This window comes from Eucalyptus grandis, chromosome 7 (assembly GCF_016545825.1).
Source record: "Eucalyptus grandis isolate ANBG69807.140 chromosome 7, ASM1654582v1, whole genome shotgun sequence".
In the NCBI taxonomy this organism is placed as follows: domain Eukaryota; kingdom Viridiplantae; phylum Streptophyta; class Magnoliopsida; order Myrtales; family Myrtaceae; genus Eucalyptus; species Eucalyptus grandis.
Window position 1 is genome coordinate 50,444,885 of NC_052618.1, and position 13,315 is coordinate 50,458,199.

The 13,315-nt window shown below is 39.5% G+C and overlaps 1 protein-coding gene across 1 annotated transcript; it reads right to left on the reverse strand.

Annotated features, from left to right (window-relative positions):
* Nucleotides 1-9,931: 9,931 nt before the first annotated feature.
* On the reverse strand, nt 9,932-13,071 carry LOC104434903 (calmodulin-binding protein 60 B-like). The gene is made up of 8 exons (XM_039317903.1): nt 13,061-13,071; nt 12,774-12,903; nt 12,019-12,071; nt 11,318-11,811; nt 11,023-11,219; nt 10,730-10,936; nt 10,368-10,539; nt 9,932-10,227 (listed from the first exon to the last, which is right to left on the reverse strand). The coding sequence occupies exons 1-8, from the start codon at nt 13,069-13,071 to the stop codon at nt 9,932-9,934; spliced, it is 1,560 nt and encodes a 519-aa protein (XP_039173837.1).
* Nucleotides 13,072-13,315: the final 244 nt, after the last annotated feature.

The window sequence follows — 13,315 nt, forward strand, 5'->3', positions numbered from 1 at the left end:
CATGATGAATTTGAAATGAGCATGATGGGTGAGTTAACCTTCTTGCTTGGACTTCAAGTGAAACAAGCTGAAGGAAGGAACTTTTATTCATCAAGAAAAATATGCTAATGATATTGTGAAGAAGTTTGGACTGGACAATTGCAAAAAGGCCGATATACCAATGTCAAGTTTCTTGAAGATAGATAAAGATGAAGGAGGAAAGAAAGTCGACCAAAAGTTATACAGGAGTATCATCGGTTCACTTCTTTATCTTACTGCTTCTAGACCTGACATTTTGTTTAGTGTTTGCGTTTGTGCCAGATTTCAAGCAGACCCTAAAGAATCACATTTAAATGCTGTAAAACATATTATCAAATATATTGCATCAACTTCAAGCTTTGGTCTCTGGTATCCTAAAAGGGGAGACTTTACTCTTCTTGGATACTCGGACGCGAGACTTAGCCGGATGCGAGTTGATAGAAAGAGCACCTCGAGTACTGTCAATTACTTGGAGACAGGACAGTGTCTTGGTTTTCAAGGAAGCAAAGTACAATAGCTCTCTCTACAGCAGAAGCATAATATGTAGCTCTTAGAAGTTGTTTTTCTCAAATTCTGTGGATAAAACAACAGCTAAGAGACTTTGGAATTGAAGATTCATGCACGGAGATTAAATGTGACAACACCAGCGCAATCAATCTTACCAAAAATCCAATTCTTCACTCAAGAGCAAAGCATATAGAGATTCGACATCACTTCATTAGAGATCATGTTCAAAATGGAGAAATTACGATTCGGTTTGTTGACTCAAAGAACCAAGCTGGCGGATATATTTACAAAGCCTTTGGAGAAAAATCAATTTGAAATTATACATTTCCCAGACTCAAAATTTTGAGGTTTGAAAAAGTTAAAGTCTAGAGACTCTCAGACTCGAGACAAAAAAGACTTTGACTGCAAAACTTTGTTGTAAGTTATTCTCTCTCTAATCTCATCTTGAAAAGGTATGTTCATCAACCGTGTTTGATTTTTGTTATCTCAACCGTTATCTTTAATTGAAGAGATTATTGCAACGTTTCCTTTAGAAAAATGAGTTATTTTGAAATGACCATTTTTCGGAAAAAGCGATTATTTTTAAAGGCATCTTTTCACTTTCCATTACGACGTTTGGTATCCCCTCCTTTCGATTGTCTTATATACAGTTGGTTTCTCTCGCTTAACTCCAAAACCCTAAAAAGCACCAATCTTCCATTCTGTTTTCTCTCTTATTTAATCTTCAAAAAAGTTGTCATCTTTCTTGGGAAAGTCAAGCAAGGAATCTTTCAAAGACTAAGAAAGATGTCGTCTTCAAGAAAGTTTTCGAGGATCGCAAGCAGGGGACCACGGCGAATGAGTGAGAGGCCTATGCACTTCGATCTCACCGAAGAAGAAGTGTCTCCAAATCAGCAGCAGAGTCCACAACATTCTCAACAGCGTCATTCTCCTCCATCTAGTCCTCAAGGTGCTGATCATCAACAAGAGGAAGAAATCATTGAAGATGTAGATCCTGTAAGAGTTCAAAGGCCCTCTTTTATTTATAAGCTGTATCGTGCTTTAAAAGGGACTGGTACTCCATTGAACTATGTCGATGATTTTCTTAAGGACAAAGGATATGGAAATGAATATATCTTTTTGTGAAAAATGGAAAGTTTGGGAATTGCTCGTAAATGGGTGGCAGAAGAAACCCTTGCGAATATCCCAAGTGATCCTCATGATTGGGGATTTAATCGGGTAGATGGAAATGATGATGACAAATTATACAGCCAATTTCAACCGAGAATGGGAGTTGCGGCGGAAAATCGAGGAAAAATGGGAGAGTTGTTTAGATCGAAGGAACATAAGGATCTATACTCAAAATTGCTGAAGCGTGGGGTGATAAACCCTAGGAGTGTGGATTTTGATTTTCTGGATGCTGTGAATGTGAACTTGAGGGAAAAGTTCGGTTATCTTCAACTTGAAAAGTTATGCTCTGACACCACAGAGGCCTATCCTCAACTAACAGCATATTTCTATTAATATCTTAGTTTCTTGGATGCGAATAGATTCTCTTTCAGTGTCAAAGATCAAGACTTTGTAGTGGATATGGATATGCTAGCAGATGTGTTAGGAGTTGAGAGAGGAAGATATCAACGGATCAAAGTTTCTATTGCTCGTGCTACATTGGAACTTGTTAAGGACAGGAGAACAGAGGAAAATATTTCCTACTTAAGGATGAGTGCGTTCAACATCTTGCTGCACAAGATTGTAATCAATTGCCTCGGGACCGAAATCAACTTCCAAGACCGATGTTTCAAGTTCGAGGCAAAGCTAATGTATGCCATCATCAACGGCAAAAGGTTTTCACTTCCTCACCTTTGTTATGTTCCACATGTATAGAGCGGTGATGAAGGACGAGAGGTCAACTTCCTTATCCGGGTCTTGTGGAAGTTATTCGGACATTTGAACATTCAGCCTCCGCAAATTTTTTGTGCTCGATCGTGCGATCATATGGTGGTAGGACTGAAAATGGTGACTAAAATGCATCGAAGGAACTAAGCAAGGCGTTGGAGAAATTCAAGGAGAAGACTCCAGTCAAAACTCATCAAATCTCTTCGCAGCAAAAAGAAAAGGGGAAAGAGCCCATGGATGCTCCATCCAAGAGAAGAAGAGCTCTCATAATTGAGGATGAAGATGATGAGGAAAACATCACTATTTCTGCATTGAAGAATCTGAGTCGTTCTGTTCCAGAGAAAGACTCAGAACAGCGAACCAAAGAAAGAGAAGAGAAAGAAGCCGAGGAAAAAGAAACGGAGGAAAGAGAAGAAGAAGAAGAAAGAAATGCTAAGAAAAGAGAGTTGAAAAAAGAAGAAGAGGAGAAAAGAGATCAAGAAGAACATGAGGAGAACTCTTCTCCACGAAGGCATGAAAACGAGGGGAGACCAAGAGAAAAGAGGAATGTCCTCAAATCCCCGCAATCGGTGAGGAGTCGATCGCTCTCCGGCGAGATCCAGATGACATCTATGCCTCTCGGTTTCTGAGGAAGGTCATGATGTTTCATCGCCAAATCTGCGTGATTATGCTGATCTGCCATCGTCTGCATTTACTCCATTAGATCGTGTCGACGCTAGTACGCAAACCGATAATTCAGCAGATTTTCGCAGAGTTATGGATATTCTCTTGGAGATGCGAGGTCAGATATATGCATTGGGATGCGAAGTTCAGAACTTGCAGAATGCAGGTCAAGCTTCTTCGGGTTCATTGAATGATTAGATCCAAGCCCTTTCGCTTCAGATTCAGGCTAATGCTAAGGGTGAGGATGTTGCACAACTAAAGGAAGACTTGAAAAGGCTGGAAGGCATCGTTCAGTCGATGGGAGATTTCCAGCTTGTTCGTGTTCCCAAGCATTCTTGACTCTACTCCATTTTCATCTCAACCTTTTTTATGTTGACAAAAAGGGGGATAGATGTGAGATTTGAAAACTTTGAACTTAAATTTGTCGAACTTTTGGCTTGTTTGGTTGGTGGTTTGTTTTGACTTGACTTGTGTGTTTGGATGTGGACTGAATTTGGGATTTAGATTTGACTGCTTATTATTAACTACTATTGATATCTTATGGATGGCTTTATTGCATACTAGACTAATCTATTTTCTGTGGTTGCAGATTCTAGTGTTATTCATTTAGCCATTTATCTCTATAAGATATGCATATGTGTTTGAGAAATATTTTGCAGGTCAAAGTTTTCCAAATCTGCGGGAAAGTTTTGTCACCATCAAAAAGGGGGAGATTGTTGGAGAAATCCTCTTGAAGTGTTTTGAAGTTGATAAAACGTTTCCATCGAGTCTAGTACGAAGGTTTGCAGACTACGCTATTTAAAGTCCGAAGACCTCCGGACAGCCAGACTCAAGACTCAAAGTCTATCCTCATTGACAGTTCTAATCCGTTGAAGAAAGGCTATCCAGAACTGGATGTTTCATTAAGGATGTGGCCTTATCGACTATAGAAGATCTATTGGCTGGATATGACATGACAGAATCCTTTATTTGATCATAATTGATTCGAAGATTAAGGATCCGATGATTGGCGAAGTTTACTTGGAAGGTTCTACTTATGGAAACCGAGATCCTGATTGTATGGGCGAACATGATTGATGGGCTATCGACATGTTCCTTTAATAGCTCGAATGATCTTCCTAATTGATTCCGTCCAACGGATAGATTGGAGGAATTCCTTTGATAAGTGCCAACGGGTATGATGGCATGAATGAGTATATAAGGAAGACGTTTCAGTTGTTCGAGCGTGTGCATGATAGAAGAATTCCAAAGTCTGAAGCTCCTTGTTCTTAGTCAATTCATTTGTTGAGCAAAATCTTGTAAACAAAAGAGAGTCTATATTCGTGAGAAACCTTGAGGAAGTGTGGTAGAACATCTACACTGTGGAATCAAGGAAAAGCTGTGCTGTAACTTCTCTTTTGTTCATAGTGAAATCCAGCCGATGGGTTGTTAGTGCGGAAGAGTGGACGTAGGCTTGGAATAAGCCGAACCACTATAAACCTTGTGTTCAATTTTCTCTTCCCTAACCTTTACTTTACTTTGATTGTATTTTCCTTTCTATCGTTTGCTTAGAATCGCTTCCGTATCTCGAGAAATTGTTTGTGCACCTATTCACCCCCCTCTAGGTGCTTATACTAGCTATCTCACTATTGTCTGGGTTGACGAGAACCTTCCTCATAGGGTCTCTCATTGATTCAAAGCGTGGTACCGCTACATACTTGATGGATTCCTGGATGGCCCTCTCAGGTGTTTTGATATTTCCCCTGGTATTATAGATGCCGCTCTAAGTGAGAGTGCTGTTGATCCTTCAGATGGGTTGGTGGAAGACCCAACGCCCCCGGTGCTTGTGGAGCCTGAAGAGCCGGTGAATGGATTTGACTAGTTGGTCTTAGGACAGCTTAGTTTTTGAGGACTGATTTTCTGTAGATCTTTTGTTAATAGCCTAGTCTTGTAAATGAATTGGTTTGATATGTATAAAAAGTATGTGGTTGGTTTTGAAAAATCTGATCCTGCTTTTCTATCCCAATTGAGTTTTATCTAGGGATTATTTATCCGCTTCCGCATGTGCAATTAAATGAATGGGTCGGCGACGTGTCATGGGAAGTTGCATTTCTATCGACCGTAGTGGGATGTGCGTGTGCTCGAGATTCGGGACGTGACACTGGCCTTGCGTCGGTTGGGAAGGCTGAGCCTCACTGTGGCTCGGCCTCTCCGGGGGCCGGCGACGCTCCGGCGAGGTCTTCGGCTCTTGTTTGGCCGGTCGCTGGTGCCGGCCATGGCCAAGGCCAGTGACCGGCACAAGGAAGAAGAAGAAGAATAAAAGAAGAAGAAAAGAAAGAGAAAAAAGAAGAAAAAATGAGAAGAAAAAAAAAGTGTTTCTCGGAAGTGTTCCCGAGAATAAGAAACAAGTTTTTTTTTTTAATTTTTTGTTTTTGTTCCAAATTTGTTCCCGGGAACAAAAGTGTAAACAAACGCGTTTCTATTTTTTTTTTTGTTCCCCATAACAAAAGAACAAAAATTTGTCTTCCGGGGAACAAAAACAATTTTAAACAAACACACCCTAACTCTACTTAATGTTAGGCCTTCTTGCTGATCCTCCAGAACCACCCTCCTTATCCTCCTCCTGTAGTTGCCTCTTCGACATCACCAGAGAATAAAAGGAAACTTAAGATTCATGTAAAAAATTTGTAAAACTTGCAGTGTGCATAGATACAGCAGTCGCTACTCCCAACCAGCAGAAATATATAGGACTCAAGATTGGCCCACCACAGAAACGGAACGTACAAAGAAACATCTGGTTTGAAACCCATAAGAACGACATGACATTCAGTAAGGAAAGAAGACGAGATGAAATGTTCATGTGCGCTAAAGCCGGGTGTTTTAAGGACTAGTATTGAGATAGAGAGAGGATAAAAAAACGTCCTAGATCTTAACATGGAATATCTAATTTTATCAAGTGTACTTTAGGATATGATGAAAAGTTTAAAAAATCAATTAAATCGAACAATTGAAATCGTAATTAAAATGCATTGGATCCCATTTAAAGTATCTTCCAAAATCTTCCGAATTCTGATGTGGTTTAGTTCACGGGGTCGTTTTTGTTTGGTGAAATCACAGTTGAAAGGCATGGGGGCAACGAAGAAAATAGGGAAAGAGAACACGAGGAAGGACCGTGACTATTCTTGCTCTCACGCGATTTCAACTTGAATATAAAAAATGTCTTCGTCAATGGTCAGCTATAGAAGAAACCCATTCAGTCTTAAACTTTTTAATTTTATTAATTTATTTTTAAATTTTTTAACTATTTGCTAATTTAGTCATTCCATCCAATTTTGGTTGGAAATCATTGATGTGAGCATTGATTGTCTTACATGGTACAATTAGTGCTAACATGAATATTTTTACGTTTTTGATTTCTTCACTTTTCTTTTCTTATTTTTTTAAATTACAAAAATTATATATATTAGCACCGATTATGCCACCTAGGATAGTTGACTTCCACATCAATAATTGTCGGCCAATTATTTAGAAGGATTAAATTTGGAAATCGTTAAAAGTCTAGGATTAAATTGCTTAAATCGAAAAATTTAGGTCTGAATTGACATCCATAAAATTGATTATCGACTTTGTTTTTTGGTAATTATCCCTAATATGTACAATGGTGAAGATATGTATGTAATGAATGAAGATTTTCTAAGTTTGGTGGGTAAGCGTTTGGCCCTTGTGATGTCTACGATGTGCAGTCGGATACACGCGTGCACACGTTTCCGAACAGAATATACTTTCGCTGGTTGGTCATGGGACAAGCCGAGTAACATCACAAGTTCTGCGCTATTTCTTTGTTCGAATGATTAGCCAACATGATTTTCAGGGAAAATTCGAGGGTGGGGAGAACATTCTGGGAAAATCTTCTACGGCTTGTCATCAACACGTTACCGCAGTCTGCACAGCGCCTTTGAATTTCATGTTCTTTTCGGACCGCGGGTTCATTTTGACCGGAAGAGAAGGACCTGATCTGCTTCGATTTGGAGATGAGAGAATGTGGAATCTCAACTGAATTGCGACACAGTTTCTGTGATACTGCCTCTGAAGTAGGTTGGCCTAGAATTCATCTTGACCTTTGTTTTCTTGAAGAAATGGTGCCATTAGTTCGTATGAAAGTGTGGGTTCATAGATAGAACCCTACTGGCTCATCAGTCAATTTGAACGTACAAGAAAAACATAGAAATCTAACTGACTTGGGACTACATTCACTTTCACAAACCCCTTAATTTCCACATGGACGTTGCCTTCTGTATATGAAGGGACTGTTCAAACATAGAAATCTATACATGTCCTCTGTGTCTTTGCACTATAAAATGTCTAAGAATGGACTGGTGTGAAGGGAGGAAACAACTCGAGTGAAAGGAGAGGGAAAAAATAACCCGAATAAACACTATCATTAACAAGACTGAAAGGTTTTTCCACGAATTTTTGTTGTTGTTTCACATAACATAATATAAATGGGAAGCTCATCCATTTATTTGTCTTCTCGTGACATGACTAAGATGTTAATATTGCAACATTGCGAAATGTCATATTTTATGTGGTAAATTACATTGAAAAGTCCAGTTTCTTTAGCGTTGCAAGATACCTTTTGCTTGTCTAGATAATACTCGCAACCGGATAAAAAAGTTCAACAAATGTTAAAGTAGGCGTGTGATTGATTTTCTTTCTTGAAGATTAGAAGATGACCCCACCGTAAGAATGGAACATGACCTATTGGAGATCTCAAATCTCTTTCCTTCATGCTTAAATATCCTCCAATACTTATGCAATATATGCTGTACTTGCGGACAACTGCATAAGTCAATAATTCTAATTATATCTCTTATACAATATTAAAATCTAAATTTTTTCTATTCTATAACTACCTTCCTAAAGAAAAATCAAGTGTCGAGATATCTTTATCCTTTGGCATGCACAATTTCGCTATAATAGTTCTACCAATAATTCCTTTCCATATTAATTATTTTTATACTTCATAACAAAATACTTCTCTAAAGCCATTACCACCTTTTCGCACACATGCAACGCCTGTCCATGTTTAGTAGTATATACGTAGTATGACTTATAAGACCACATGGCATTCGAATGTTATTTTGGACATCGTCGGTGAGCATAAAATCAAGTGTAGCTAGCGTGATTTATTGAGTGCAACGAGTTACCAAGTAAGCCTCAGTACAAATAGATAGTCCGTGTTACGAGGGGAAAAGTGTTAAAAAGTCCTAAACTTTTTGTATTTGTGCCAATTTAGTTATAAACCTTTTTACTTAGTGCCGATTTTGTTCTTTCTGGCCAATTTTGGCCGGATTTTGCTGACTGGACGCCGGCCGGCTGACATGGAGAACTTTTAATAATATTTTAATATTTTTGATTTTTAATATTTTTACTTTTATTTTTATTTTTTATTTTTTCCTTCCCCCCTCCAACTGGTCGTCGAGAGGCGACAACCGGCGAGGTCGACCTCATTGGACCTCGGCGACCAGCTAGAGGCAACGGCCGACGAGGTCAACCTCGCCGGACCTCGCCAGTGGCCGCGAGGGTGGCCTCACGCCGGGCGGCGAGGCTCGCCAGCTTGGTGCTAGGTCACCCTCGTTGCCTTGGCGGTGATTCGGCGAGGTTGAGCCTTGCCGGCCATGGGTGAGGCTCGACCCTTGCCAAATTCGCCCCTCGCGGGCACTGGCGAGGGCGAGCCTCGCCGCCAGGCACGAGGCCACCCTTGTGGCCACTAGCGAGGTGATCGGCGAGGTCCGGTGACCGGCGGAGGAGGGGAAGGAAAAAAAAAAGAGAAAAAGAAAAAGAAAAAGAAAAAGAAAAGAAAATTCAAAAATATTAAAATATTATTAAAAGTTGTCAACGTTAGCACCAATCATGCCACATCGCTAGCCGACGTCCAGTCAGCAAAATCTGGCTAAAATTGGTCGGAAATGATTGAATCGGTACTAAGTAAAAATGTTTAGGACTAAATTGGCACAAAAAAATGTTTAGGATTAAATTAGCACAAATACAATATGTTTATGACTTTTTTTAACACTTTTTCTGTGTTGTGACTTGTGAGTATATGAGAAGGAGACAAGTCATGATAACAAGCTCGTCAGAAAAAGAGAAGCACAACCATAGGGATAACCAGAGCAGATCTAAGACCGCAACAAGCAGAGGACGATGATGCTACCTCTTGAAAAGAAAGAGTTGTGGCTGCTCTTGAGGATGAAGATCGGTGGGCGAAAAACAAAGACTTGGAACAACGAAGGAAGGTGGTGGTCTAAGGGTTGCATTCGTTTCGCGGAAAATAAGTGATTTGAAAAACATTTTTTTTCAAAAAAATGATTTTTTATATTGTTTAAAAAATTAGTCAATGGATTTTTTTTTTTTTTCGATAATAATCTATTCATAATTATTTTCGTTGGCGATATTAAAATTTTCCATTCATTAATTTTTATAAACGATATAAGCGATTATTTTTTAGAAAAGTTTTCTAAATCACTTATTTTTTGTGAAACAAATGTACTCTGCTAGAGTAGAAAAGTTGATGGCAGAGATAGAGTTTTTTTTTTTTTATAAAGATTGATGGCAAGAAGAAAGATAAAGCTAGGGTTTTGATTTGGGTGGCGCTCTCATGGTGGCTATGATATATGTAGATGTTCTAAGAACTTCAAAAGAGTGGGAGAGAGAAAATACTAAAAAACATCTTTACTCAATAACTTTATTTGTTGGTCGGTTACTCAGGAACTTGATAAAAGAGTACATTGATTGTTCTATCTGTAGACTATGAAATCACTTGCATAATCCTAACGTCTTATTTATGACCACCTACACAATAACTTGATAAAAGAGTACATTGAACACTTCAACAGAAATTGCCAGGGATCAGAGATGGCACTTGGTAGAGGTCCTCAGGAGATGAATGAAATTCCAGGGCAAACGGTCCTTGAGAGTAACCAGGATGATGACTGCTTTTGCCAGCACTACAACCGGACGAAACATCCTGCCTCGCCGAGCTCTTTGCCACGGTCGGATCCAAGATTTTTGCAATGATATGACTCTCTAGCCCCAGACAATCTAATTTTCTCTTCCCTGTGACATTGTAGCAGTGCGGTGTTGAAGCCTGGGAGTAATTACATTCGGGAGTCACTTCGGGTCTATCTGAATAACAACGTGGTTCGGTTTCAGCTACCATAGAGATGCAAAATGATGGATGTGCCACTAGAGAAATAGAAACACTTTCCTACGAAAGTTTAAGAAGGCCAAAAGAAAAAGATAGAAGTGAAATAACATCACAATACCTTGGTTTAGCACTGTGTAATCTGGATGATGAAGAGGCGGGTTCGGGCCAATTAACGGCTCTATAGGCAAGTTGGCCAGGGCTCTCGAAGGAGTGATGCTGGGGAGGGAATCAAGCGGCACCCATTGATTCTTGCTATGGTAAGCTTGCCTTCTTAAGTTCTGCACCAGAATCTGTCGACGGAGCAGCAGGTTTGATTGAATCCAAAATCAAACAACTAATTACGAATTTTCAGGAAAGTGTTTGTGTTATATATTCTGCCAGGTAAACGAACTAGTCCAATGAATACAAGCCCTTCTGTAGTTCCAGATAGATTGACACTCAGGTATTCGACAGTAAAGTTTCAGGTTCTGATTTATGTACCTTCTGAGAGTGGGTCAGTTTGTCTACCGACTGGTAAGTTTGGCCATCAAGTGTTGCTTGAGTAACTTTCATTACCGAATTGAACAGTATGCTGGACTTGTTCAAATCTTGGTAGTAAGCGTACATCTTGTTATCATCAACCACACAGGTGCTGGCGTGTCTGACAATAGTCTCCCATGTCCGATTGGTGATCCTAGTGCCAAGTATCTGAGATGACATCTTGGTAGTTAATAATGCTTAGAATGACATGTAAAGAACAAGATTAGCATGGCTCAAAGAAAAATGGAGGTTACGTTTCTCAGAGAGGATGCATCAACTTCGTGCAACTGGAGGAAATCTTGAACAGTGTTGATACTTCTTGAACTCATGCACTTATGTAGAGGGCCGTGTTTGGCTATTTTCTGCAAACGCCATACTTCATCACTCAGAGATGGAGGGTGGTGCTTCTTGTTCACTGCGCTTAACAGAGAAAACTTGTCAATCTTTAAGTCTTTTTAAGGTACACAGATAGAATCAGGAATTAATGGTCAAAAAACAAAATGCTATTGTCAAATGAAAGGCATCGAAACCAGGGCATTGCAAACTTACACTCTGCTCGACGATCTTTAACAACAAAAGGTTCACTTCTTGCTTCCCTTATTCTCATTTCTGTAGAAACCTTTTGAGCAGCTTGAGCTCCTAACCTGAATTTCCGACTTTTCATCCAGCTTGAGTTGTCGGTGATGATTAAATTACGCAGGGAACCAATTCCTCCTTGCAAGGTCACATTCAGCACCCCGGTAATCAATGGCCTTTTCCCTTCCCTTTCATGAACGATATTGCTATTGAATTCCTGCTCAGTCCAATCCTCTCCCTCGTCCGATCCGAAATCGCCGTCAAGGATGACAATTTGGAGCTTTATGGAAGATAGAGGGCCACTTGTAACCCTCTCATTGGTCCTGCCATCTACTACTTCGATCCTCAGAGGAGTACCATCCTCAGCTTCTATCTGACTGTCAGCGAAGATGGTTGTCGGCAATTTGGTAACGAACTGCAGTCGCAAACTGCTTTCTTCAGAAGTTCCAACAGGATTAGACGGTGCTCTGCGATATAGACTAGAAATACATAAGTTCTCCTGTGCATTGGGACTGTTGAAGTGTCGATATGATGTCGGAAAAGAACTTATCTTGTACTTGAAACCAGAGTAGTGTGTCTAGTATGAAAATGCTAATACGAAACAAGATCAATATGGCCTCGTTTGATTGGGAGCCAACCTTGGAGGTTGATGCAGAACTACAAGGAACACTGACCTTAACGGTGGATCATGAAAGCTGGAGATCACACGTTCCACTTCCTCACTAACCTGTTTGATGCAGAATGTAAATCAGATTCAAAGCGACATTAATACGATAGTTTCGACCTGTTTTAGCATCACGCTAAAAAAAGGCGATTTCATTGGACTACGTGCAGGACAAATCTTACGTTCCTAGTGTGCGATGCTTACAAATACAAGGAACTTCTGCATAGCATACCAATCTAAATAAATAACTAGAAATAGGAAGTATTCATTCGATCGTTCGATAAAAAGATTCATAAAAAAAGAGGTGAGAATCAATAAATATTTCCTTTTTATTTGGATTTTAGTAATGAGAACTGGATTCACAGATCTTTACACCAAAATGAACCCAATAAACAAATCACTTCAGAAACAAATAATATAAAAAAATGGAGCATAGCAGGACGTCATGAAGTATCTTTCATAAGAAACAAGACACGGACAGGACTCTCTACATCTTTGTGATGAAAAAGTTCCTTCGCCTGGACCATATAATTTGGTGATTACAATGGAAGTGACCTAGATTAAAATGTTCACTTTGCCGACCAAATATCTAAATCACCGCATAGAAAACAATCTTCTCATTAAAAATCCGAACTACATCCACGACATGCCAACTGAAAATCACTAAGCCAGGTGATATGAATTGTAAAATCCTATTAGAAAAACCGATGAGTCACATACTAAGCATAACAGTTGTATGAAATTATTAATCAAATTGTGAAGAACCGGACTTGAGTCCTTCTCAAGCAACACAGCTAGAGACTGAGAGGCATAGCATACCACTTTCCGAAAGAGAGGCTCGATAAAAGATGCAAATTCACCCGGCAACAGTCCACCGTTCATATTTCTCCAATGACTGCAAAGTAATCAAGAATCTGAATCAGGTCTGTTATCATAATACATACAGACACTTCTATTGGAATACAATGGTCCTATTAAAGTAATTCTACTTAATGTTAATCCTTCTGTTTGATCCTCGAGCCGAAGATCCGGAACCACCCTCCTGAAGTTGCCTTTTCGCCATCTCCTGAGAATAAACACCACTTAAAATTTAAGTCCAGAGTTTCCAAACTTGCAGTATTTATAAATACAGCAACCGGCACTACTAAACCAGCAGAAAACACATGGGGAGTCAAGATTGGCTCACCACAGAAATGGATGGTTCAAAAGAGCTTCAACTTTGAAACCACTAACAATAAACATGGCATTGATACGAGTAATAAATAGTTCTATTTATCTTCGAAAAAGATTCACAACCAAACAAAAAT

Excerpts from the sequence above, each read along its gene's own strand:
- LOC104434903 (XM_039317903.1), bottom strand. Across the intron at positions 11,812-12,018 it reads TTTCATGATCCACCGTTAAG|AGCACCGTCTAATCCTGTTG; the intron begins GTCAGTGTTCCT and ends TCTATATCGCAG. Across the intron at positions 10,228-10,367 it reads TTACACAGTGCTAAACCAAG|ATAGACCCGAAGTGACTCCC; the intron begins GTATTGTGATGT and ends GTTGTTATTCAG.